The 24141-nt window shown below is 37.8% G+C and overlaps 1 protein-coding gene across 2 annotated transcripts; it reads left to right on the forward strand.

Annotated features, from left to right (window-relative positions):
- The first annotated feature begins 1742 nt into the window (after positions 1-1742).
- PLCXD2 (phosphatidylinositol specific phospholipase C X domain containing 2) lies at positions 1743-23325 on the forward strand. Of its 2 annotated transcripts, XM_070751730.1 has the most exons (5): positions 1743-2246; positions 13549-14009; positions 19174-19415; positions 21885-22021; positions 22503-23325. In XM_070751730.1, exons 1-5 carry the CDS (start codon positions 2159-2161, stop codon positions 22505-22507), a joined length of 933 nt encoding a protein of 310 aa, XP_070607831.1. In that variant the 5' UTR covers positions 1743-2158; the 3' UTR covers positions 22508-23325. The 2 variants fall into 2 exon arrangements, with proteins under 2 accessions (XP_070607831.1, XP_070607830.1); XM_070751729.1 differs by lacking the exon at positions 22503-23325 and having other exon boundaries at positions 2102-2246; positions 21885-22044.
- The last annotated feature ends 816 nt before the right edge of the window (positions 23326-24141 follow it).

Here is a 24141-nt window from a genome sequence, read left to right on the forward strand (position 1 = left end):
CCACAACCACAAAAACCACACCACCCAAGAGCACACAACAGATACAAACATAGAAACATAGAAGATTGATGGCAGAAAAAGACCTCATGGTCCATCCAGTCTGCCCTTATACTATTTCCAAACTTAAAGTAAACCGCTCTAAACTCGACTGCAGGAAATACGACTTTAGTAACCAAGTAGAGTCACTACCAGACTCTGTAGTACCATCAGAACACGGATCTATAATTTGAAATATACTGAAGAAAGGATTTGGTTGCTGGGCTGCTCTCCATTCCAGGTTATAGTTCTCATGGGCCGTGGAATGCTGCAGGAGATAGATCACCTGACAACAGCAAAGCTCAGCAGTTTAGCAATCACTCAAATATTTGGCTGGTGGTCAAAAGCGTGCAGTATGAACGCCAACCACCGGGTGGAACCAAATAATTCATTTTATTTCTGTTTTGTGCGGCATGTTGGCTAGACAATGTTTCCTGGTTCCAGGAGCTTTCCCCCCACCCCTAGCCAGACAGATTTTGGGTGGGGGGGCATGAGAGAAAGGAGCTGTCTGTGGACTCTATCTGTGTATCATCAGGACAATTGAATTGAATGGCACTACCTTAGTAGGGTGAAACTAGCAAAAGAAAGTTTGAGTTTGAAAACAAAAAATCTGATCTGGTTCAGGCTATGTGATGGGGGGGGGACGACCCTAGAAAAACAACTCTTCTGTGTATTCCAATATTTCCTTTTTCTATTCCAGGAGTCTTTTTGTCTCAAATGTCTTTTGATCATTACCCCAGAGTGATCTAAATTGGAGAAGGTTGGGAAGAAGTTCTCAGAAGTATCATGTGTGTGTGTGTGTGTGTTTGTATTATAGATTAATATAATATTATTATAGATATACTACTATCATGTATATAAATATACCAATACGTACTTGACAAATAGTACTGTAAATAAAAAAAATAAGTCCATTTTGCAGCTTATTTGAAACTCTCCCCAGGTCAGGTGGGGAGAGTAGAGATTACTTTCTCTCCTTTGCAGCTCCAGGATTTTAAGGCTTAAAACAGACTACGATCTCTGGGCCAACTTCAAACTAGTATTTCTATTTGTTGTACCCCTCCCAGAGTCTGCTAGGAGTTGGATGGGTTATAATTTTTTAATATATATTTTATTTCTTTTGTCACGTATTGGTGGTGTACAAAGATATAATAATATAGATATAATAGATATAATAAAGATATTATTATTATTATTATTAATAATAATAATCATAATATCTTTATTATAATAATAATGTTTATCTCTTATTAGTATCATGTATTATTATATCAATAATAATAATAATAATAATAATAATAATAATAATAAAGATATAATAATACATGATACTAATAAGAGAGAAACATTAGGACAAGGGACGGAACGCACTCTGGTGCACTTATGCACCTCTTAGAAATTACTGACCTCTTACTGACCTCTTAGAAATTTAATACATTAAATTAAATTAAATTAAATTACATCAAATTAAATTATTAAACTGAGATCGAAGAATATCAGAGTGGACATGGCTCCATATACTGATTAATTGTTATTATCATTTCTGGACGATTCCCCCCGCCTTCAAAGCGTATGGCGCAAAACAAAAATCCCATGTTTTTCCGGAAGAAACAAGCCGACGCGTAAGAGTTCAGCCGGCTCAGCAGTCCGGGCGGACCAAATCGTCGTCCGCCACGGCTGTCACGAAAGCTGTGACGCCACGGCTTGGTGACGCTGTCGATCAATCCCGCGCCCAGGTTTGGAGAGGCGCGCCAGAGCGAAGGGGCCGTTTCATGGAAGTCGGAGGGCGGCGGGAGAGGGGACAGTGCTACCCCTCCCCCCCCGACCTGGCAGCTCGTCCCGCCGCCCGGGGAGCGAGGTCGGTGTCCTCATCAGCCTCCTTTGCCTCCTTCGCCACTGGGATGCCGGGGACTTTAAGAGCCAGGCAGGCGCGGCGTCCCGAGCAGAGCGAGGGCGCGTCAGTCGCTCTCCAGGTTTGGCAAGTTTCCTGGAGGATGACAGAAGAGGAGCCGCTGCCGGCGCTTAGTCCCAAGCGCTGCGGCTAGGAGTGCGAACCGCCGAGGACGGGAGAAGCAGCCGCTCGGCGCATCAGCCTTCCCGAAGCCGGAGCTGAAGCCGAGGAATGGGAAGCCAACGCAGCAACGCGGACTGGATGGGTTCCTTGCCGCCCGTCCTCAACGCCCTGCCGCTTTCCACGCTGGCCATTCCAGGTAAATCGACGACCGAACCGACCTTGCTTTGCCTTTGCGTCCCTCCGTTTGAGCGAGGTTGCACACCTGGCGGCCACAGCCTGCATCCCAGAACTATGAAAGGTGCTTGCCCCAAAACAATAATAATTAATAATAATAATCGATGATGATGATAATAATAATTATTAACAACAACTATATGTAGCATTATTATTAATATTTATTATTATTATTAACAATATTTATTATTGTTATTATTATATAATAGTTGTTATTATTGCTGTTGTTGTTATTATTATTATTATTATTATTATTATTATTATTATTATTATTATTATTTGCAGCTGAAAATCGAGCTGCAACGACTCTGGCGTAAGCCAGTGAAAGTGGTCCCAGTGGTCCTTTGAAAACCATCGGAATTGACAAAATCTTCATCTGTCAATTGCAAAAGGCCTCTCTACTGGGATCAATATGGAGTTTGCCACTACATCACGCAGTCCTAGGTGCTTGGGAAGCATCCGACTGGTGAAGAAATACGAAATAGTGATCTCGTTTGCTGTGTTGTATTGTTGATATAATAATAATAATAATAATAATAATAATAATAATAATAATAATAATAATAATAATAAAAAAGGACATTTCCCTTGGGAGAATACCCTCCAGATGTGCTGAGCTCTGAGACCCATGATGGGCACGGCCAGTAGGAATTGGAGTTTGATACATCTGGAGGACAACAGATTGAGGACAAAGGCCAATTGAGTTTAAAAGAATCAGGAAACTGGGGAATTCTGAAAGTTCTGAAAGTTGTAATTTAAAAGTATCTGGAGGGGGGAGAGGATGGTTATAATTATGTGAAGGCAGGTGCCAATGATCTAAGTGAGAACCAGAAATCTGAATGCGCTGGATGTGGGGTTGGGCAGATTAAACACCTAGTAATTACCTTTCCCTTCAGAAAAGAAATTAACTGGAAAATGAGATGCTATTGTCGATTTGCTTCTACTAAATGAGCATCTTTGAAAATGGAGTATAAAACATTTTATTTATTTATTTATTTTGTCCAATACACAATGAGGGTTTTAGTGGGTATATATCTATATACACATAGTAAAATACATGATGAAGGTTATAGAGGAGATACTCATAGTAAAATATATCTAAGAAATAATAGAAAAGAAGGTATAGTAATAGAACATATCAATGAAAGAATAGAAGAAGAGATATAGGAATAGAAGAAAGGTATAGGAGATATAGGAGAGCAATAGGACAGGGGACGAAAGGCACTCTGGTGTACTTGTACTCGCCCCTTACTGACCTCTTAGGAATCTGGATAGGTCAACCGTAGATAATCTAAGGGTAAAGTGTTGGGGGTTAGGGAATGACACTATGGAGTCCGGTAATGAGTTCCACGCTTCGACAACTCGGTTACTGAAGTCATATTTTTTACAGTCAAGTTTGGAGTGGTTAATATTAAGTTTAAATCTGTTGTGTGCTCTTGTGTTGTTGTGGTTGAAGCTGAAGTAGTCGCTGACAGGCAGGAAATTGCAGCATATGATCTTGTGGGCAATGCTTAGATCTTGTTTAAGGCGCCTTAGTTCTAAACTTTCTAGGCCCAGGATTGAAAGTCTAGTCTCGTAGGGTATTCTATTTCGAGTGGAGGAGTGAAGGGCTCTTCTGGTGAAGTATCTTTGGACATTTTCAAGGGTGTTAATGTCTGAGATGCGATATGTAAATGTTTCCTTTCTTCACAAAATCAAAATATTTGTTTTTATATAAAAGTCTACGATTTTCAGAATACAGTGTGTGTGTTTGTGTGTGTGTGGCGAGGGTTTGAAAAGCTTTATCCCAGAATAAGAATTTGATACATTTCATTGAATGAATGAAAAGCTTATTACAGTCAAAGGACCCAAGAGAAATATAATAGCTAACATAAAAAAATGAGACACATGTCACAGAAAACAAAATAATTCAGGAAATAGTTTCTTCCTACAAATAATAAATTCAGCAGCTAGATATTTGGCTACAGCCAGATTAATCTTAGGTCTCAATTTGGACAAAAGGAAATTTGAACATATATGATTTAACTTAGAGCTAGTTGTTAGGGCACTAGGCTAAAAAACTGGAGACCATGATTTCCACCTTAGCCATTGAAAGTTGGCTGTGTGACTTTAGGCCAGTCACACACTCTCAGTTCAACTCACCTCACAAAGTGGTTGATATCAGGAAAAGAGGATAAGGAAAGTGTGGTGGATATGTTTGCTGCCCTGAGTTACAGATAACAATAATAAAGGTAGGATATAAACAAACAGGTCTTCTTGAAAAATCAATGAAAAATACATTTAATTTATTTTTCCCAAAATAAGAAAGCAGTTAAAAGATCACCACATCCACCCAAAAAAACAGAGATTGCAGACTGGAACAAATGTCTATTTGGCACAATGAACATTCCTTTCTCAATTGGTATACAAATAATATATTTATTAATTGGTTTGTTTCTTTTACTATATCCCAAGAAGCAACAAGAAAGAGATGTGTGTTATTTCAGAGGCTTGTTTTGACAAAACTTTTGTCCATTGCTTTCAAAGTCTGCGAATTGAAAAATCTGTTAAATCAATTATTACTGAATCTAAATATTCAGTTATATATTATATTAAATATGGATATGCCCTTTCTACTTATTAAAATAAATAGATATGGCTTAATAGTGCTATAAAGGAATGTTTACTTATGATAAAGTAGTCGGTAGTACTTGTATCTTTTTCATAAAAGCTGATCATTAGCTGAGCTCAAACAGCATTCCTGTACTATATTAGATTGAAAGGACTTAATTGCAAATGTAAGCTCATTAGGAAAAATGACCTTTACTTAGCAATAACCATAGTTGACTTCAACTAATCTCAAAAGACCAGATGAATCATTTGCCTCCTTTAAGTCTAGTCACCTTAAACAACTGGAAAATCCATAGCTGGCACATGGTGATATTTGATTTGTGTTTTATTTACAATTGACAAAGAGAATGTTAGCAGACCCTCCCCTTTCATCTTTCTGGTAAAGATATAAATGAGGAAATGGACAAGTGAGTCATAATAGTAGCCAATACAAATGCTTTGCCAAACGTTTGCTCAAAAATCCCATTTAAAATATTATTGACAAAGTAATGGAGCCAGGGAGTGTATCATGTTAAAAGTAATCTGCACTGTTACTATAGAAAATTATATTATAGAGAACTAGCTGATACCCATGCTTCGCTACGAAACTATGTAATTGAGCCTTGAATGAGTAGTTTAAAAAGTACCGGTAGTTTAAAAAGACCATATTATTTCATTAGAGATGGTAAGTTAAGTTTCTGTTATAGATGAAAACATTATTTACATAGCATAGACCAGTGATGTCAAACCTTTTTTTCCTTGGGTGCCGAAAGAGCGTGCACATGTGCTACCCTGTTTCCCCGAAAATAAGTCACACCTGAAAGTAAGAAGTAGGAGAGATTTAGTAGAATTGCCTAATGTAAGGCATCCCCGAAAGTAAGACATAGGAGACGTTTCGTTTCTCAGCATTCCCGAACAGAACATATAGAATAGAATAGAATAGAATTTTATTGGCCAAGTGTGATTGGACACACAAGGAATTTGTCTTGGTGCATATGCTCTCAGCGTACATAAAAGAAAAAGATACATTTGTCAAGAATAACACTGCTGTCCATAAATTGCATCCCAAAACGCTGCATCAATCAGATTTAAAACACATCCAACACTGCATGTTTTGATGCATTTTTTCTGCAGCAGGATACAGGATACAATTCATTGAAAAAAAATAAGACATCTCCTGAAAATAAGACATAGCACATCTTTGGGAACAAAATTTAATATAAGACACTGTCTTATTTTCAGGGAAACACGGTATCATGCATGTGTGTGTGCCCACACCCATAATTCAATGCCTGGGGAGGGCAAAAACAGATTCCCTCTCCCCTAGAAGCCCTCTGCAGGCTGGGAACAGCCTGTTTCCCAGCTTCTGGAGGGCCCACTAGGCTCGTGTTTCGCCTCCCCAAGCTCTAAAATGCCCTCCCCCATAAACTTTCAATTCGTCCCTCAGATGAATTGCTCAGGACCTCCCTGTAAGCAACATTCCTGGTTTTGCTCTCTGGCTGGAAGATGACCAGGCTGCTAGGTGAACTGACTCTGGAGCATGCCACATAGAACTGGCCACAGCTTCCCTTACTTGTATTTTCCTAATCATATCTGTTAAATCTTTTCCTGCATTTTTAACCTTTTCCCCCTTTAACTGGTGTTACAGTAGAAGGAACAGATTTGTCTGAACTGAGGAGAAAAATAAGGGGGGATAATCTGTCTCTGCCTTCCAGCAATCATTGATATTCATCTGGCTAGAATCCTGTTGTTATGTGACAGAGTTGAGGGGTGTTTGGAAACTCAAACACTATTTGCTGTGTGAGCAAGAAGAAGACAGGAAGGAAGGAGTCTTTGTGTGGTTTAGCTCAATTGTTCAGTAGTAAAGTTGCTTGCTGCTGTGAAAGAAAAAGTGAAACTGATGCTCCTCTTCTTGTGTTTTGCATTTGGATCAGATTTCTTTTCCAGTAAGGATGGGGAGAGTAGAACTCCTTAGCATCAGAGCTTGTTAATAATACAATAGAGTCTCGGTTAGCAGTCCTTCGATAATCCAACGTTCTGGATTATCCGATGTTGCGGCTGCTTGGGGGCAGGGCTGTAGGAATTTCAGCGCCCTCCAGACATGCTCCTAAGCATGGCAGCCGCAATGGAGAGGCAAGTTGGGAGGAGGGAAGCGGGCCAGTGAGTGAGAGAGTCGAGGAGGGAAGCGGGTAAGTGAGCAAGAGAGCCAAGGAGTGAAGCGGGCCAGCGAGCAAAAGAGCCGAGAAGGGAAGCGGGCTAGCGAGCAAGAGAGCTGAGGAGCAAAGCAAGCGAGCAAGAACGAGCAAGCAAGCCACAGTAGAGTCTGGATTATCTGACATTTTCGGCTATCTGACTATCAACCAGCCCATTTATGTCAGATAACCGAGACTCTACTGCAATATAAGAAATACTCATGCTCTGGTTATTCTTTTGAAAAATAATTTTTTAGCACCTAAAAGCGAAGAGGAAAATAGGTGTCAAATTTCCAGTTTATAGGCTTTACAGTTCTGGAGATTTCATGATTAATGTTTGAGTGGTCTTCACTTTTATATACATAGATGAAGAGAGAGAGAAAAGATTTTTTTAAATCTTTATTTAAAATTCACTTATCAATTTTTCAAGATTTAGATCGTTACTTCTTTCTCCCAAAGCCTTCTCATTTGAAATAAAATGACTTTTTCTACAGAATTTTCTTTTACTTTTTCTTGCAGAATTGCAAGAAAGAATATTTATCTTTATCACAGATTACAAGGATTTTATCGGTCTACTTCATGTAGGTGTAAAGTCATTCAGATTGTTGTTAGGGAAAGCTGCACATGGATGTAGCAGATGAAATGAGCATTAAGAGACTGAATATAGAATAAGCCAATTAGAAAACACCCTTCTGTTTCACTCCTATAAGCATCTACTTAAATTTAATAATTACCACAAGAGCAAGAAAAGTATTTAAGTGCGTGACACCAACTGTAATGCGTTTTAATAGGACAAGATATCATAGCATCTACATTCTCAATGTTCAAACCATCAAAGGAATAAAATTGATAGAACCCTAGAATCTGTTTTAAAAGTTATTGGCAAATCCCAGCACTTGGTTTTTTCAACAATGATTTGTCCATCTACAATATCTCAAATATCAAAAAACATTTTTAAATTTTTGTAATTTAAAAGATTCAAAATAAACCAATGTTATGAATATATCCACTGTTGGTAAATAATATTTCTAATAAGCAGAACTTCTTTTCAAAAATCTATTTTATCTCTTTTATTAATAAATCCAACAATAAAAAGCATACATAGACATACAATGTGTTATAGAAGTCAGCGGTGAAATCTACTTACCTTCCCTACCGATTGGGAACTTGCATGATTTGTGTGCACTTGTTCATTTTCTGCACATGCGCAGAAGCCTTTGCACATGCACAGAGGGTAAAAAAACAAGAAGGGTGGGGCCCTGCGCTGCCATTGCTACTAGTTCCCGAACCAGCGGTCGCCAGTAATGGTTTGCAGCTGGTACGGCTGGGATTGGGGTTCTGATAGCGGAAATTGAGATGCGCACACATCTCCGCGCCCCCCAATGTGCACGCATGTGATTTGGTTTGTGCACATGCACAGCAAGCAAAATCTTGCATGAGGACATTCTTGCAAGTGAGATTTTGCCAATTTTTGGCATGGGGGGTTTTTTGGTGAAATTTTGAATCGGAAAAATCTCACGCATGAGTGTCCTCGTGTGAGATTTCGCTTGTTGCACATGCATAGAAGCTAAATCTTGTGCCGACGGATATACACGCACCCACGACAGTCCCGGGGAGTGCACCGGTAGCAGCCAGTAAGTGGAACTCCATCTTACCGTTCGCCGCCACTATCAGTACGCCCAAACCGGTAGCATTTCACTACTGGTACAAGTCAATATATTTCTTCCCACCCCATATTCTCCATATACTCTTTTATTCTTTTTTTTAGCAACAAAACTTCTTATTGGTGGTTCTTCCTGTTCTACAGGAAGGCTGATGGTATCCACTACAGTAGTCCCTCGCTATACCGCGCTTCACCTACTGCGGCTTCACTTCATCGCGGGTTTCTGAGGAAGTCGATCGGCAGATTTAAACAGCCCGCCGAACTCGATCGGCAGGTTTTTCAAAAAAAAAAAAAAATCTAAAATTGTAAATACTGTATTTAAATACTGTATCTAAAATAAATACTGTGCGGGAAGGGTTTATAAACACTTAAAACAATGAAAACTTACCAAACAATTACAATATAAATACTTAAATAAGTATTATCAGTCGATAAATTCCCCACCGCGGATTTCACCTATCGCGGCCAGGTCTGGAACGTAACACCAGCGATAGGTGAGGGACTATTGTACTTTTATTTCTTTTTACTTTTCTTCTAGTAAAGGTACTATACTAAATATATAGGTAATTCTATATGTGTTTAAGAAATACTGCACAGTGTGAACTCTTAATATTACATCAGGAAGATTTGTTTCTGTTTTGAGTACATTATAATTTACTTCATGTGCTATAATTTACCTTGCCTATGATGTAATATGAAAATATGTTAGCACATAATGTTCCTATAAATTGAACATGACTAAGCTGCATATTAATTTCTATGAATGTTAAGAATGAATCACGCTACACGTGGAAGATATCTATCAACCATTAATGGCTTACTATTTGACAGTTACGTATTATTTGCTTGCTCATAGATACATTTTTGAGCAATGGTTTTAGAATGAAAAAGTTGAAATATTGTGACAATTGGCTTCTCCAGTACCCCAAATTACAGAATATCAATAACAAACTGAAGGTAAGAAAAGGTGAAAGGTGATGTTATAATTTATTTTAGTATTACCATTTTGTGAGTATTTTTGGTTTGAGTGATGGATTAATTGTGAAATATTGTGCTTTGATACTTGTAAAATATATTAGAGGTCCCATAAATTTCAGTTGCCAAGGAAATGTGTACTTTTCTTAAGCACGTTTTTAAAATGTTATTTTTGTCATAGCTAGGAGAGAGTTGAGATATGCATCCATGGAAAAGCCACCTGGTGTGCAAATTGTGCACTGCATAAGATTGCCACATGAAGCCGGGCACCACTTGCAACTTTTTAAAAAGATGCTCACAAACTGCATGGCACAGTCCTACAGAAAGAGACTGTGTGAGAAATAGATACAATATTTTAAATACTAAAAAATGGTTGGACAGTTAGCAGATTTCTACATAAGGGGACCTCGTATGCCACCAATAGCTCTACCTAGTTGCCTGCAGAATATTTCATATTAAAATTATTTTGTGTGTGCAGTGCTACTTCATCTTCAAATCATTTTTTTAAAGTATGAAATGTTCCTGTGAAATTCCAAATAGACAGTTTCAGTCGTCCTGATAGTGTTCTGGGATCAGAGAGCTCTTTGAAGTTTTAAAGTCCACGGAGAGGGGCGGCATATAACTCCAATGAATGAATGAATGAATGAATGAATGAATGAATGAATGAATGAATGAATGAATGAATGAATGAATGAATGAAATATTCAACCTTGTGCTCAAAATACTCTCCACTCAAAATGTTTGAAACAGCCCATTTTTTAATATGGATCATACTATTAAAAAAACTTCTTCTCTACACACTTTACTGAAATAAATATTTTAAGGAAGGCTTCTTAAATCTGTTATTTTTTGTTGTTCAGAAGATACCAGTAAGCTGCTTCCATGGCTTAGAAATTGGGTTGTTTGTTTAATTTTATGCACATGTTTAAAGAACATTCAACATCAACACAATTCCTTGACAGATTTTAATTCTTCTTTCACTTCAGAATATTGCCCATTTATTCCTTTTCCTTGCTTTCTCATTTTAGCTGTTGGCATACCATCAAAGAACCGATCCTCTTATAACTGATCCTTTTATCTCAAGAACATTTGAGGAGGAATGTTGTCAAATGCCTTTTGAAAATCCTCGCAGATAGTATTGATATAAGGTCTCCCCCATTCACATGCCTGTAGAAATTTTTAAAAATCTCCCAAGTTTAGTAAGGCAAAATCTATGTGGATTGACCTTCTGTAAGGTGGCTGCAGACAATAGATATTTAGACTAGATTTGGCATATTTAGGCATCTATTAGATCCTTTCCAAGCATTATTTATTATTTAAATAATAAATATATGGCGCGCTACATGGGGCTACCCTTGAAGAGTGTTTGGAGACCACAGACATTCCAGAATGCAGCTACGTGAGCTGTCATGGGTGTACCTAGGTACAGCCATATAACATCTACACTCCGCGCGCTGCACTGTTTGCCAGTTAGTTTCCGATCACAGAGTTACGTTGGTTATTATCTATAAAGCCCTACATGGCTTAGACTATCTTCGGGACTGTCTCCTGCCGCATACCTCCCAAAGACCAATTAGAGCACACAGCTGGCCTTCTCCAGGTCCCATCGACTAAGCAATGCAGGTTGGCGGGCCCACGGGGGAGGGCCTTCTCTGTGGCTGTCCTGGCCCTATGGAACCAACTACTCCCAATGTCTGTACTGCTCCCACTCTACTGGCCTTCCGAAAGGCTGTGAAGACCTGGTTTTGCCGGCAGGCTTGGGGGCCATGAATGTTAACATCTAGGCATGGCTGAACAGTGATCAACTGTATGTGTGTTTGATTGGACAACGAGTCGGCATTTTATAATGGGGTTCTACTTTTTTTATTATCTATATTTGACTTCTACATCTTTTGTTTTATTCACAGTTGTAAGCCACCTTGAGTCCCAAGGGATCGGGTGACATAGAAGTCTAATAAATTAAATTAAATGTATATGCTCCCCAATAATCTTCCAGGACAAGTTTGTTTTCATCCAGTTTTTGTTTTGTTTTGTTGTTTTGCACCAAGTGATCAATTATTGAAATAGAAAATTTCAAATTAATTACTTCCCCTTTGATATTGCTTGTATTTTTTTTACAATTTTAAAATATTTTTTAAACTAATTTTTATATTTTAAATGAATCAAACCATAAATAGATAAATGCTAGGATTTAAAGATTTGCCAAACTATTCAAATCAATGCAGTCTATAAAATTGCATTTCTTTTGTATACCTGGCAAATTAAACAATCTAGTACTGGATACATGAGTATAATACTAAGACGCCACAACATTTGAAGGGCTGCCAGAGAGAGGAGAGGATCAAGCTTTTTTCCAATGCACCTGAAGGCCAGACAATGAATAATGCATGGAAACTGATCCATGAGACATTCAACCTAGAAATAAGAAAATTTTTGACAGTGAAAACAATCAACTAATGGAACAGTTTGTCTTCAGAAATGGTGCGAGGTCTCCTGCTTAGATGGGAGGATGGACTACTAGAAGACCTACAAAGTCTTTTCCAACTCTGTTAATCTGTTAAATTGTGATGATACAGTGTACATTGTAATAATAAACTACTTCTGGTATGGTACTACACTCTTTCTTCGCAAGTCATTTGTAAAAGGAAGCTCAAAATATTAAGTACAAGAAGTCCTAAACTTACAACCACAACCCAGCCCAGATTTTTTTATTGTTAAGCAAGACAGTGATTAAAGTGAACTTTGTCCTATTTTACAACCTTTTTTGCCAGAGTTGCTAACTGAAGCACTGCAGTTGTTAATTTAGTAACATACTTGTTAAGTGAATATGGCTTCTCCATTGATTATGCTTGTCATAAATATAAACCAGTTGCCAAGCATCCAAATTTTCATCATGTAAACATGGAGATGCTGCAACGATTGTTAGTGTGAAAAATGGTCATGTCACTTTTTACAGTGCCATTGAAACTTTCAACAGTCACTAAACTAATGATTGTAAGTCAAGAATTACCTGTATAAGAAACACATGCCAAAAGAATTATAATTTGTGGAAGGAGATAAGAAGCTTACTCTAGATCTGTTCTAAAAAGTGTAAAGAGTAGACTTCATCTCTTATAGAGATCTAGAGATTATTTTTAAGTACTGTTCATCTGAAATTTGATTTTCACTAAGATTGGGTTGAATCATTATATATAGTAATGGAATTCTATTACCAAAGCACGTATTTTTAAAATGTATGCATTAGCACATATTTTTAAAACATACACATTACATATATGTAGTATTTATGAACTACTCATGCATTGTCCATTTGTATAATGCAAATATTAGTATATTCCATTGTGTGGCCTCTTTGCTCTAATATTTGTTCCATCTTATTGTCATTTCACACTGGAATAATATAAAATTAGGGATCCCATTTGGAAAGGCAAGGATTTTTAAAAGTGTGTGTGCATTTCAATGTGTGTGTGTGTGTGTGTGTGTGTGGATGGATGTGTATGAATGTATTTATGTAATGATTCTAATTACTGCTGATATTCTTCAAATATAGCCCCTTGATATCCAACTAGTAATAAGACAGTTCAGTAATTTAAATTCAGTCTCCAAATGCACAGGAATTTGGTTCTGTTTGCTATCTTTTGAGGCAGATTTATGTTAGGTTTTCTTTATTTGATCCTGGCAGAGTAAGGTGATCTCCAATATTTTTCCAGAAATTAAGCATGCACTTAACAAGAACAGATATTTATGTATGTATGTATGCATGCATGCATGTATGTATGTAATTTAATTAAACAGAGTCCCTTTTTATTTACAAGAATCATATGTTGCCTTTTTTCTCCATATAGGTTCACACGACTCCTTCAGCTACTGGGTGGATGAGAAATCTCCTGTGGGACCAGATCAAGCCATAGCAATTCGACGGATCGCTAAAATTCCTTTGGTAAAAAAGCTAATGAAGAAATGGTCAGTAACACAAAATCTGACATTCAAGGAGCAGCTTGACGGTGGAATACGCTATTTTGACCTCCGTGTATCTTCCAAACCAGGCGAAGCAGGACAGGAAATCTACTTTATACATGGCTTGTTTGGAACCACCGTATGTGATGGACTTATGGAAATAAACAACTTCTTAACGCATCATCCTAAGGAAGTAATTTTCCTGGATTTCAATCATTTCTATGCCATGGATATGAATCATCACATGTACCTTATCAGCAAGATTGAAGAAATATTTGGATCAAAACTCTGCACAAAAGAATGTGTAGAAAATGTAACATTGCAGAGTCTTTGGGAAAAGCAACAGCAGGTACAGAATTTTTGGTATCCTATTTAATTGGATCTGAATCTACATCAGTGCACATGAGGCATTGCCCTATATAAGTCCTATGTAAAACCCTACATGACACAGGACCAGATTATCTCTGAGACCACCTTCTGCCGCACGAATCCCAGCGACCGGTGAGGTCCCACAGAGTTGGCCTCCTTAGGGTCCCGTCGGCCAAACAATGTCGGTTGCGGGACCTAGGGGTAGAGCCTTCTCTGTGGGAGCCCCGGCCCTCTGGAATCAACTCCCGCAGAGATTCGCACTGCCCCCTCCCTCCTTGCCTTCCGAAAGAGCTTAAAATCTCATCTTTGCCACCAGGTTAGGGATTTTTAGATCTTTCTCTGACCACTGAATGCCTTAAGTATGAGTCTGAATGTTTGGTTAATAAGTTAATTGTTTGGTTAATTTTTTTTCTTTTAATTGTTTTTAAATTGTAATATTAATTGGATTACATTATTGTTCTGTTTTTATATATGCTGTGAGCCGCCCCGAGTCCTCGGAGAGGGGCAGCATACAAATCCAATTAAATAAATAAAATAAATAAATAAGTCCCAGTGAACACACATGCGTTGGCTGATGATTTTCAGCCTTGGGGAAGACTGTTTTACCTGGAGATGAAAAATGGCCCAACAGGCAAACTGGAAATTCAGAAAAATGGTTTTCCGGTTTGCCCATTGTGCTGTTTTTCACACTCTAGGGCCGTGATGGCGAACCTATGGTACATGTGCCACAGGTGGCACATGGAGCCATTTTGCCAGGCACTCCAGGCGGCAGCCATAAAACTTCTAGGTTTCTAGCGCGCATGTGCAATAACAAGAAAAGGGAGGAATGGGTGCCAGACCCACAGAAGCTGCTGACTAGTCTGGCAACCGTGTGCCAATGGGGAAATCCCAGCGCTGGATGAGCAGCTGGAGGAGTTGGAGAGGTAGGTGTAATCCTGCCACCCCCGTGGCACGTTCCCACCTCACCTAACCCGTTTCTGTGGACAGGAGAAAAGCACGGGAGAGTCCAGCTGAATCTCACAGGCGGACTGGAGCCACACAGGAGAGGTGGTTGGAGCTGTCCTGTGCAGTTCCAGTCCGTTTTATTTATTTATTTTATTTATTTATTAGATTTGTATGCCGCCCCTTTCCGTGGACTCGGGGCGGCTAACAACACAATAAAACAATTCATAACAAATCTAATAATATACAATTTAAAATTTAAAATAGTAAAAAAAACCATTTTTAAGCAGACATACCTACAAACATACCATACATAAATTATATAGGCCCGGGGGAGATATCTCAATTTCTCCATGCCTGACGAGAAAGGTGGGTTTTGAGGAGTTTACGAAAGGCAAGGAGGAAAGGGGCAGTTCTAATCTCTGGGGGGAGCTGGTTCCAGAGAGTCGGGGCCGCCACAGAGAAGGCTCTTCCCCTGGGGCCGGCCAACCGACATTGTTTAGTTGACGGGACCCGGAGAAGGCCGACTCTGTGGGACCTAATCGGTCGCTGGGATTCGTGCAGCAGAAGGCGGTCTCGGAGATATTCTGGTCCGATGCCATAAAAGAAGAACAGATAAAGAGCAAAGCGGAGAAGGCACTGACTCACTCTCCTGCCCTCTCACAGCGCCCAGCTCTCCTCCTCACCTCCTGTGTCAAAGACCAAGCAAACTTTTTTCCCTCCCTCCATGCGCGCCTTCACACCGACACACACACACACAAAAGAATCGGAAGGCTGCCACTGCGCTCGGGCTTCAGGAAGCTTCGTTTTTCTGAACTTATGATTTGCCCTTTGGACTGTTTTTTCACCATCCCAGGCTTCAGTGAGGCCTGTGTACATTTGTGGATGAAGGGGAGAGCTGTGGGCATGTGCAGGGGGGTGAACATGCATGAAGGACAGGGAATGGCTGTGGGTATGTGCACACCTGCTAATGCGCGCACACATACCCTTTTGGCAGGTGAACCAAAAAAAAGTTTGCCTTCACTGTTTATAGAAGGAGTAGGCAAAGTTGGCTCTTCTATGACTTGTGGACTTCAACTCCCAGAATCCCTGAGCCAATCATGCTAGCTCAGGAATTCTGGGAGTTGAAGTCCATATGCCATAGAAGAGCCAACTTTGCCTACACCTGGTTTATAGGATATGTTTGAAAAAAGAAATCTGAAAGTGAAGCAGATAGTAATTTATTTATTTATTCATTTATTTATTTATTCATTCATTTATTTATTCATTCATTCATTTGAACAAGTATAGGATTGTAATTTGTATAAGCATAACATAAGTAGTAAGTAATGATAAAATAAATTAAGAATAGAAATTAATATTTTTTAAAATTCTGGAGCCTTAAATGAAAAATGATAGATACACTATCATGGTAAAGCTAATAGAAGATTCTTCACTGTCAGCCTTACAGGGTAGACCAGACTACAGGTAGTCCTCTAGATTACAGGTAGTCCACAATGTATTACCACAATTGAGCCCAAATTTTCTGTTGCTGAATGAGACAATTGCCTCATTTTATGACCCTTCTTGCCCTACATGCTAAGTGGATCGCTGTAGTTGTTAGGTTAGTAACATGGTTGCTAAGTGACTTCCCCATTGACTTTGCTTGTCAGAAAGCCTCAAAAACTGACCTTCTGCCATGGTTGTAAGTGTGAAAAATGATCACAGGTCACATTTTTTTTGCCATGGTAACTTTGAATGATCAATAAATAAGCTGCTATAAGTTGAGAACTATCTGTACTGAAAGAGGTCACATGATTGAAATAAGCCATAATAACAAAATCGTACAAGCTTGATTATGTTTTGCTCCCTCCCGACCCCAAATCCCAATGAGAACCAAGGAGGAGCTTGCTTGAGTCTTTTCTGTCATATTTCTCAGGCCTTAAAGAATGCCATCTATTTATATAATTGTTCTTGCCTATTTCCCTCAAGGCCACCCTCCTGATTTGGTCCAATCTAGCTAAACACAGACCTCCTTTTAAGGATTGCTTATCTACCTCTACAATCAGTTCTGTCTCATTTAATTTGATCTATTTTCAATCCTGTTTTTTCCATGTTTCATAAAATCTACATTACTGCAATATTATCTTTCCTATGAACTACCCTATTTTTGGACTATAAGACGCACTTTAGTTTTGACCGAAGAAAATAAGAAAGAAAAGATTCTGCCTATCAGCATCCATCTGGCTAGCATCCTTAGCAAACAGCTTGGAATAGTTATATTAGCCATGCAAAGCTCCATTTGAAAGGCTGTTTTTGCAGCCTTGCAAAGCTCCATTTCTGTGGCTGTTTTCAGCCTTGCAAAGCTCCATTTGAAAGGCAGTTTCACCCTCCGAAAGCTGTTTGAGAGGTTGGCCCAGGCTACATTCGGTGTATAAGACAACACCTAGATTTTCATCTTCGTTTAGGAGGGGGGAAAGGTGCATCTTATACTCCAAAAAATAAAACATGTGCCTTTCCCAATTCTGTCACACTTTCTGTTCTTCCTGGATTATCAAAGTTTGAGCTTCTCCAAATTGTTTCAGTTCCGCAAGGCAGCTATCCTTATTCTTCCTCCGATGTTAACATATTCTGAGGAAAAAGAGATCTCCATCTATCAGTGTTCCCTCTAATTTTTTTTTTTTTTGGGGGGGGGGCGGGGCGGAAAAGTATAGTGTCTGAGCTGCAGACCCTTTGGGACTGGGCGGCACAGAAATAATAAATAAATAAACAAACAAACCAAAAAAACCACCCTGTTTTGCCTCAGAGAATTTCAAAATAAAATACTGTATGTGTCTATAACAGTGAGCTCATAATAGGGCAACTCTATCAATATCAAAATGCCACTTAAATAGTTGAGCTAGTTTCAAACTAGATTTTGATTTTCTTTCTCTCTTCCTTACTCCCATTCTTTTTCTTTTTCTTTTCCTTCCTCTTTTCCTTCCTCTCTTTTTTCTATCTGTTTCTCTCTCTTCCTCTCTCTCTCTCCTTCTCTCTCACTCTTTCCCTCTCGGCTTCTGGGCAGGTTTGGAAAACTCTGAGTTGATGATGATTTTTAAGTGAGCGATTGCTTATTGCTCAGCTTAGAGGGAACTATGCCATCTATGCCATTTCTTTTACAACTTTAGCCATGTGAATAGCTTTGTTCAGCTGTCTCTCAAAAATAAACCTAACCGCACCAGGTGCCAAAGTTGTCCACCATGTGGCAGTATTTGAATATAGATTCTAGCAGTTGAAGTTTATTTATTTATTCAGTTTCATGCCGCTTTAACAAATGACTTCGAGCAACTCACAACACAAATAACACCAATATTATAAAAACATTCATCAGAACCAGATTTAGACAAAAATAAAAAGAGCTAGATAGTGAATCTAACAAACTTCAAAAGTTAGAATATTGGAGGGACTTGCTTCCAAATGAATGTGATGCATTAATTCATGATCATAACCAAACATTTATAAGTGATAATTCAACAGTAACCCAGCCATTTGTTGTGGGACTGCCTTTATGTTCCAGAGAAAGAAGAGAAGGCTACTTAAATGAGGGAAACCTATAAATAAATAAAGCTCTCACAGTGCAGTATGGCATAAGAGATGCTATTGTTTTCCCCCTTGTGGATTCAAAAGTAGGGTTGGTAAAATATAATGGCAACAAGTAGAACAAATAATGAGGTCCATAATGTAACCCCATCTGTTGTGTGAGAGCTCAAGAAATGAGTGATATTCTTTCTTTTCATTTCCCTTAATCTGTAATGACACTAATTCTGTTCACTAGTAGATTAAGTATTTGAAGGAAGATAGTGATGACTGAATATTCCAGGATTAAAATAGAATGGAGTAGCAACTCATGCAATCTAATTCAATATTACATTTGTTGTTGAAAATATGATAGCATTATATAGCAAGTTTTATTAAATATTGAAAGCCCTTCAAATTGTTTCCACAATTTTAGAATGTTTGTTAGATGATAGTGGTAGCAACCAGTTATGACTTTATTTAGTAACACGTGATCTGGTATTGGCCAGATTTTACTTTCCATATCTCTGTGCTATCTCATAGACAATAATGCTTTCCATGCTGTTATATTCTTTTGCCCATTGTTAGAGAGTGACACAATTTGAATGTAAATGAATTTAGCCCAAGATGAGATTTCGGTTGCCTCATTTTTACCTCCATTATTCCAGGTTCTTGTTTTCTACCATCATTCTGTATGTGACATATACCCAGTTCTATGGGCAGGGAATAAAATGCCAGCTCCCTGGGCAAACACAACTAATGTACGTAAATTACTGCAGTTCTTGGAGACCACCCTAAATGAGCGAGCAAAACATGGAACTTTCCATGTGTCCCAAGCTATTCTCACACCAAGAGTCAGAACTGTTGCACGGCACCTCAGCCGTGGCCTGAAAAACACTCTTGTTCACAGGTAAGTATCTGCTTACGTTTTCTGTCCAGCTATTGATAATTAACTAAATAAACCGTCCCATCTTGTAAAGTCATTAAGGATACAATCCTTTGATTGCTGGCACAGGAATTGGGAATTGATAAATGAAAGTTAGTCAGCATGGGAATGACATGTTTGAGGAAAGCTGCTGAAGTAACCAGAAAAGATAAAATTAGAAATGAGACCATGAGAAAGAATTGGCATAGAATAGAATAGAATAGAATAGAATAGAATAGAAAGATACATTTGTCAAGAATCACGAGATTTAGTTTAGTTTAGTTTATTTAGATTTGTATGCCGCCCCTCTCCGAAGACTCGGGGCGGCTAACAACAATAAAAAACAATGTAACAAATCTAATATTAAAAAGTAATCTAAAAAAACCCAATTTAAGAGACCAATCATACCAACAAACATACCATGTATAAATTCTATAAGCCTAGGGAGAGGGGAGAAACAATTTTCAATTCCCCCATGCCTGACAACAGAGGTGGGTTTTAAGGAGCTTGCGAAAGGCAAGGAGGGTAGGGGCAACTCTGATATCTGGGGGGAGCTGGTTCCAGAGGGTCGGGGCCGCCACAGAGAAGGCTCTTCTCCTGGGTCCCGCCCACACTTAACAATTGTCATAAAGTACAAATAAGCAATCAGGACACAATATTAATATAAATCATAAGGATACAAGCAACAAGTTACAGTCATAGAGTCATAAATGGGAGAAGATGGGTGATGGGAACAATGAGAAGACTAATAGTAATAGTAATGCAGCCTTAGTGAATAATTTGACAGTGGAAAGGGGATTTAGTTGTTAAACAGAGTTGTATATAAACCTAAGTGCTACTGCTGTTGCTAATGGATGCATGAATCAACAAAAGTCACTATTGAAGCAAGATTATTATATATAAAGCCAAAATATGTAATAATCCCTAGATTTATTCTGAAGATTTATTGACAAATTAATGGTAACAAGGTTCTGTATTCTTCAATTACCATCTAGTCTATTAAACACTTTAATTTCTCATTGCTTTTAACTTATTGCAGTAATAGATGTGTCAGTTATAGTAATATAGAAAATAACCTCCTATAACTTCAGTGGATAGAAAAATAGTCTAAGCAGTGGCAATACACAGGATGCTCAAACCTATCTTTATCAGACTTAAAGATCAATTGTTATAACTACAAATTTCTATTTTAAAAAAATAATTGCTATACAATTTTAAGGCAGTAGATGGTGCTAAATTATTTTTCCTTCTAATTACCAAATGTGTTGTATCTTTATTTTAATAGCACAAGTAATGCAATTATGGATAATATTTCAAATAGTGTGATACAGAAATATTAAATCAGCAAAAAGTTGGCAAACCAATAAAATATTATTAATTTTGCTTGTATTATCTCATTCCTACTCTAGGGTGAATAGCTGACATAAAATATGACTATAAATGCAAGCTTGCAAGCTACAAAGATACATAATGAACTAGGCAATGCTTAGTTTGCTTGAAAGAGGTTTCTGGATAAAAGAGTGAATTTAAAAAGGCTTGTCAGTCTTCACTTATCAATTGTATCTCTAGTGGCTTGCTTCTCAAATGCAAACACTTGAAAGCAAAAGTTCACTTATTCATGATGTTATAGCACCATCTCTCACTTTATTATAGGGAAGGACTATAATAATAACTTTAAAAAATAGCCAGGAAAACAGTTTACTTAAATTACACCACCTGCTTAAATGTTTGCCTAGTACCTTTATCTCTCACTAAATCATAATATAATCTAACCTATTAGTAAATAATTTAACCAACCGTTAAACTATTACTTGGCATATTGTGTGAATAAACCACAGCTTCACAGTATTTATTTTGAATGTTTAAATATTGTTGGAAATATGTAGATAATAGGTGGCATATCAATATTAAAAAGTCATTATTAGAATTTTAGGTACAATATAAAAATAATGCGCAAAAATGTTGATAAACAATGTTGTCTGCCTTTAATATTCAGTTATTTTATGAACACATATATAACTTTAGAAATATAAGTATTGTTTATCTACTGTGTGCCACTAAAATCCTACTTATGGGAAATTTAGATGGTGTTGCAATGCATTTGCTAATTTCTTCCCCCTTCTTGTGACAGTTTCAAATGTGCCATGCTTTTGCTTATATTTTTAAAAATGATAACGTATAATGTGTAATACAAATAATGTTCTCATTTCCAAGAAGTATTGTAATTATCATATAGACATAGTTTAGAGTGGAGTCTTTGATGCTGTCTGATCTTGATTATTTTCATTACCCAACTAGGTAATATGTTCAGTGCTAGCACAATTTACAGTGCTAGTTCATCCCTGAGATACAAATATTCTCTTCTATTATGACATAATACCCAATATGTGTAGACAATATTTTATTATCTATAGTGTAAGCTGTGTCTCATATATTTTCCTTTATTTCTCATAGAAATCTTCCTTTTATTCTGAACTGGGTGAAGTTACAGAAACCGGGAACCATGGGAGTTAACATCATTACTTCAGACTTCGTGGAACAAGTAGACTTTGCAGCTACCATCATTGGATTAAATAATCTCCTTTTAGAAGGTAAGCAAATCCTGACTGTTTAAGGGGGAAGTTCATTTGGGAGTACAGTGTTCCCTCGATTTTCGCGGGGAATGCGTTCCGAGACCGCCCGCGAAAGTCGAATTTCCGCGAAGTAGAGATGCGGAAGTAAATACACTATTTTTGGCTGTGAACAGTATCACAAGCCTTCCCTTAACACTTTAAACCCCTAAACTGCAATTTCTCATTCCCTTAGCAACCATTTAGATTATTACTCACCATGTTTATTTATTAAAGTTTATTAAAAAAAATATTTATTAAAGGCAGACGAAAGTTTGGCGATGACGTATGATGTCATCGGGTGGGAAAAACCATGGTATAGGGGAAAAAACAGCAAAGTATTTTTTAATTAGTATTTTTGAAATACCGAAGTTCGAACCCGCGAAAATCGAGGGATCACTGTATTCCATTTATATCAATTACTCAGTTTTAACACTCCCAACCATTTTTCTGTTTGACACAGTATGAAGACAAAATACTTACACTGACCTCAATACATTGAGCTAAACTTTCTGGATAGTACGTTCTTCTCTGCTACACATCAGAACATTCTGCCTGCCTCTGTGGAAATACAGGATGTGATGCTGGCTGATCAACTAGAGCTGAGCGCTACAACACATGGAAATTATTAGCAGAGGCCTCTTCATGGACTTGCTGAATATGTACATCCTGTATATCATGAAACCCGGAACTCTGGCTTGAAGGATAATAATAAATTATAAGCTTGAATTCATCAGGTTAGCCAACAGTTTACCTCTGTGGATACCTCAGGCAGAAATATGTGCTGCACTTGTTTTATTACTACTGTACACTTTATATTTTGCTACCTCGGTTATTCTCTAGGGAAATATCATTTCTGTTGTTTGCTGTGGTAAATCTTTGGTAAATACAGTAATGTATGTGAATGTGAGTTAATTATGCGTTTAGGCCTCAATTCTTTACTTGAACTTGCATTTTAATTCATTATTTTGGAGTATCCTAACTGGGTACAAAGAGGAATTATTTTAAATGCAACACTATTTATTTTGTGGATTTTTTTTAAAGTCCTAGTTTTAGAATCACTTCTGAGAAGTAAGAAGCTAATACTACCTAACCTTTATCTCATTCTGGCATAATTCACTTCTAGCGTATTGGAATTTGCACAGAAGAATGTAAATAAGAAATGGCACTCCAGGGTACAACGTATCTGCCATTTTGTAGAATTTATTAATGCAATACTTTTCAAATTGTAAAACAATATTTATTTATTTATTTATTGTAAAAATAAACTTGCTATCCTATTGAAAGGTTGTAGCTGGAAAATTTATAGTTATTTTACTAAATACCTGTTTGGAAATGTCTCATAATAGATTTATAGTAGCTTGCATTGTTAATGTGCACTGAATATTTTAATGAGACTTCATGGAAGAAAAGATTTGAAACAAGTTTGCTTCAAGTTTTGAGCAAAAAAGTGTTCTTCAGAAATTTCAGTTGCATATCGGACGTTCTGGGTATTCAGTTATTTCAGCCACTGCAATGTTGAACAGATAATGAAGGCAGTATTGACATGTCATCCTAAAAAACTGAGTTACATTCCTTTGTTTTCTGCAGGCTTGGACTTCTTTTATTCATTCATTCATTCATTCATTCATTTATTTATTAGATTTGTATGCTGTCCCTCTCCGTAGACTCGGGACGGCTCACAGCAATAATAAACAATATATAACAAATCTAATAATTTAAAAGAAACACTAAAAGCCCCATTATTAATACCAAACATACACACAAGCATACCATACATAAACTGTATAGGCCCGGGGGAGATGTTTCAATTCCCCCATGCCTGACAGCAAAGGTGGGTTTTAAGGAGTTTACGAAAGGCGAGGAGGGTGGGGGCAGTTCTAATCTCTGGGGGGAGCTGGTTCCGAAGGGTTGGGGACGCCACAGAGAAGGCTCTTCCCCTGGGTCCCGCCAAACGGCATTGTTTAGTTGACGGGACCCGGAGAAGGCCAACTCTGTGGGACCTAATCGGTCTCTGGGATTCGTGTGGCATTCATTTATTCATTTATTGTTTATTTATTGAATGCATAGGTGGCATTGAACAATTTATACCTGTGAAAAAC

This window comes from Erythrolamprus reginae, chromosome 4 (assembly GCF_031021105.1).
Source record: "Erythrolamprus reginae isolate rEryReg1 chromosome 4, rEryReg1.hap1, whole genome shotgun sequence".
NCBI classification, from domain to species: domain Eukaryota; kingdom Metazoa; phylum Chordata; class Lepidosauria; order Squamata; family Dipsadidae; genus Erythrolamprus; species Erythrolamprus reginae.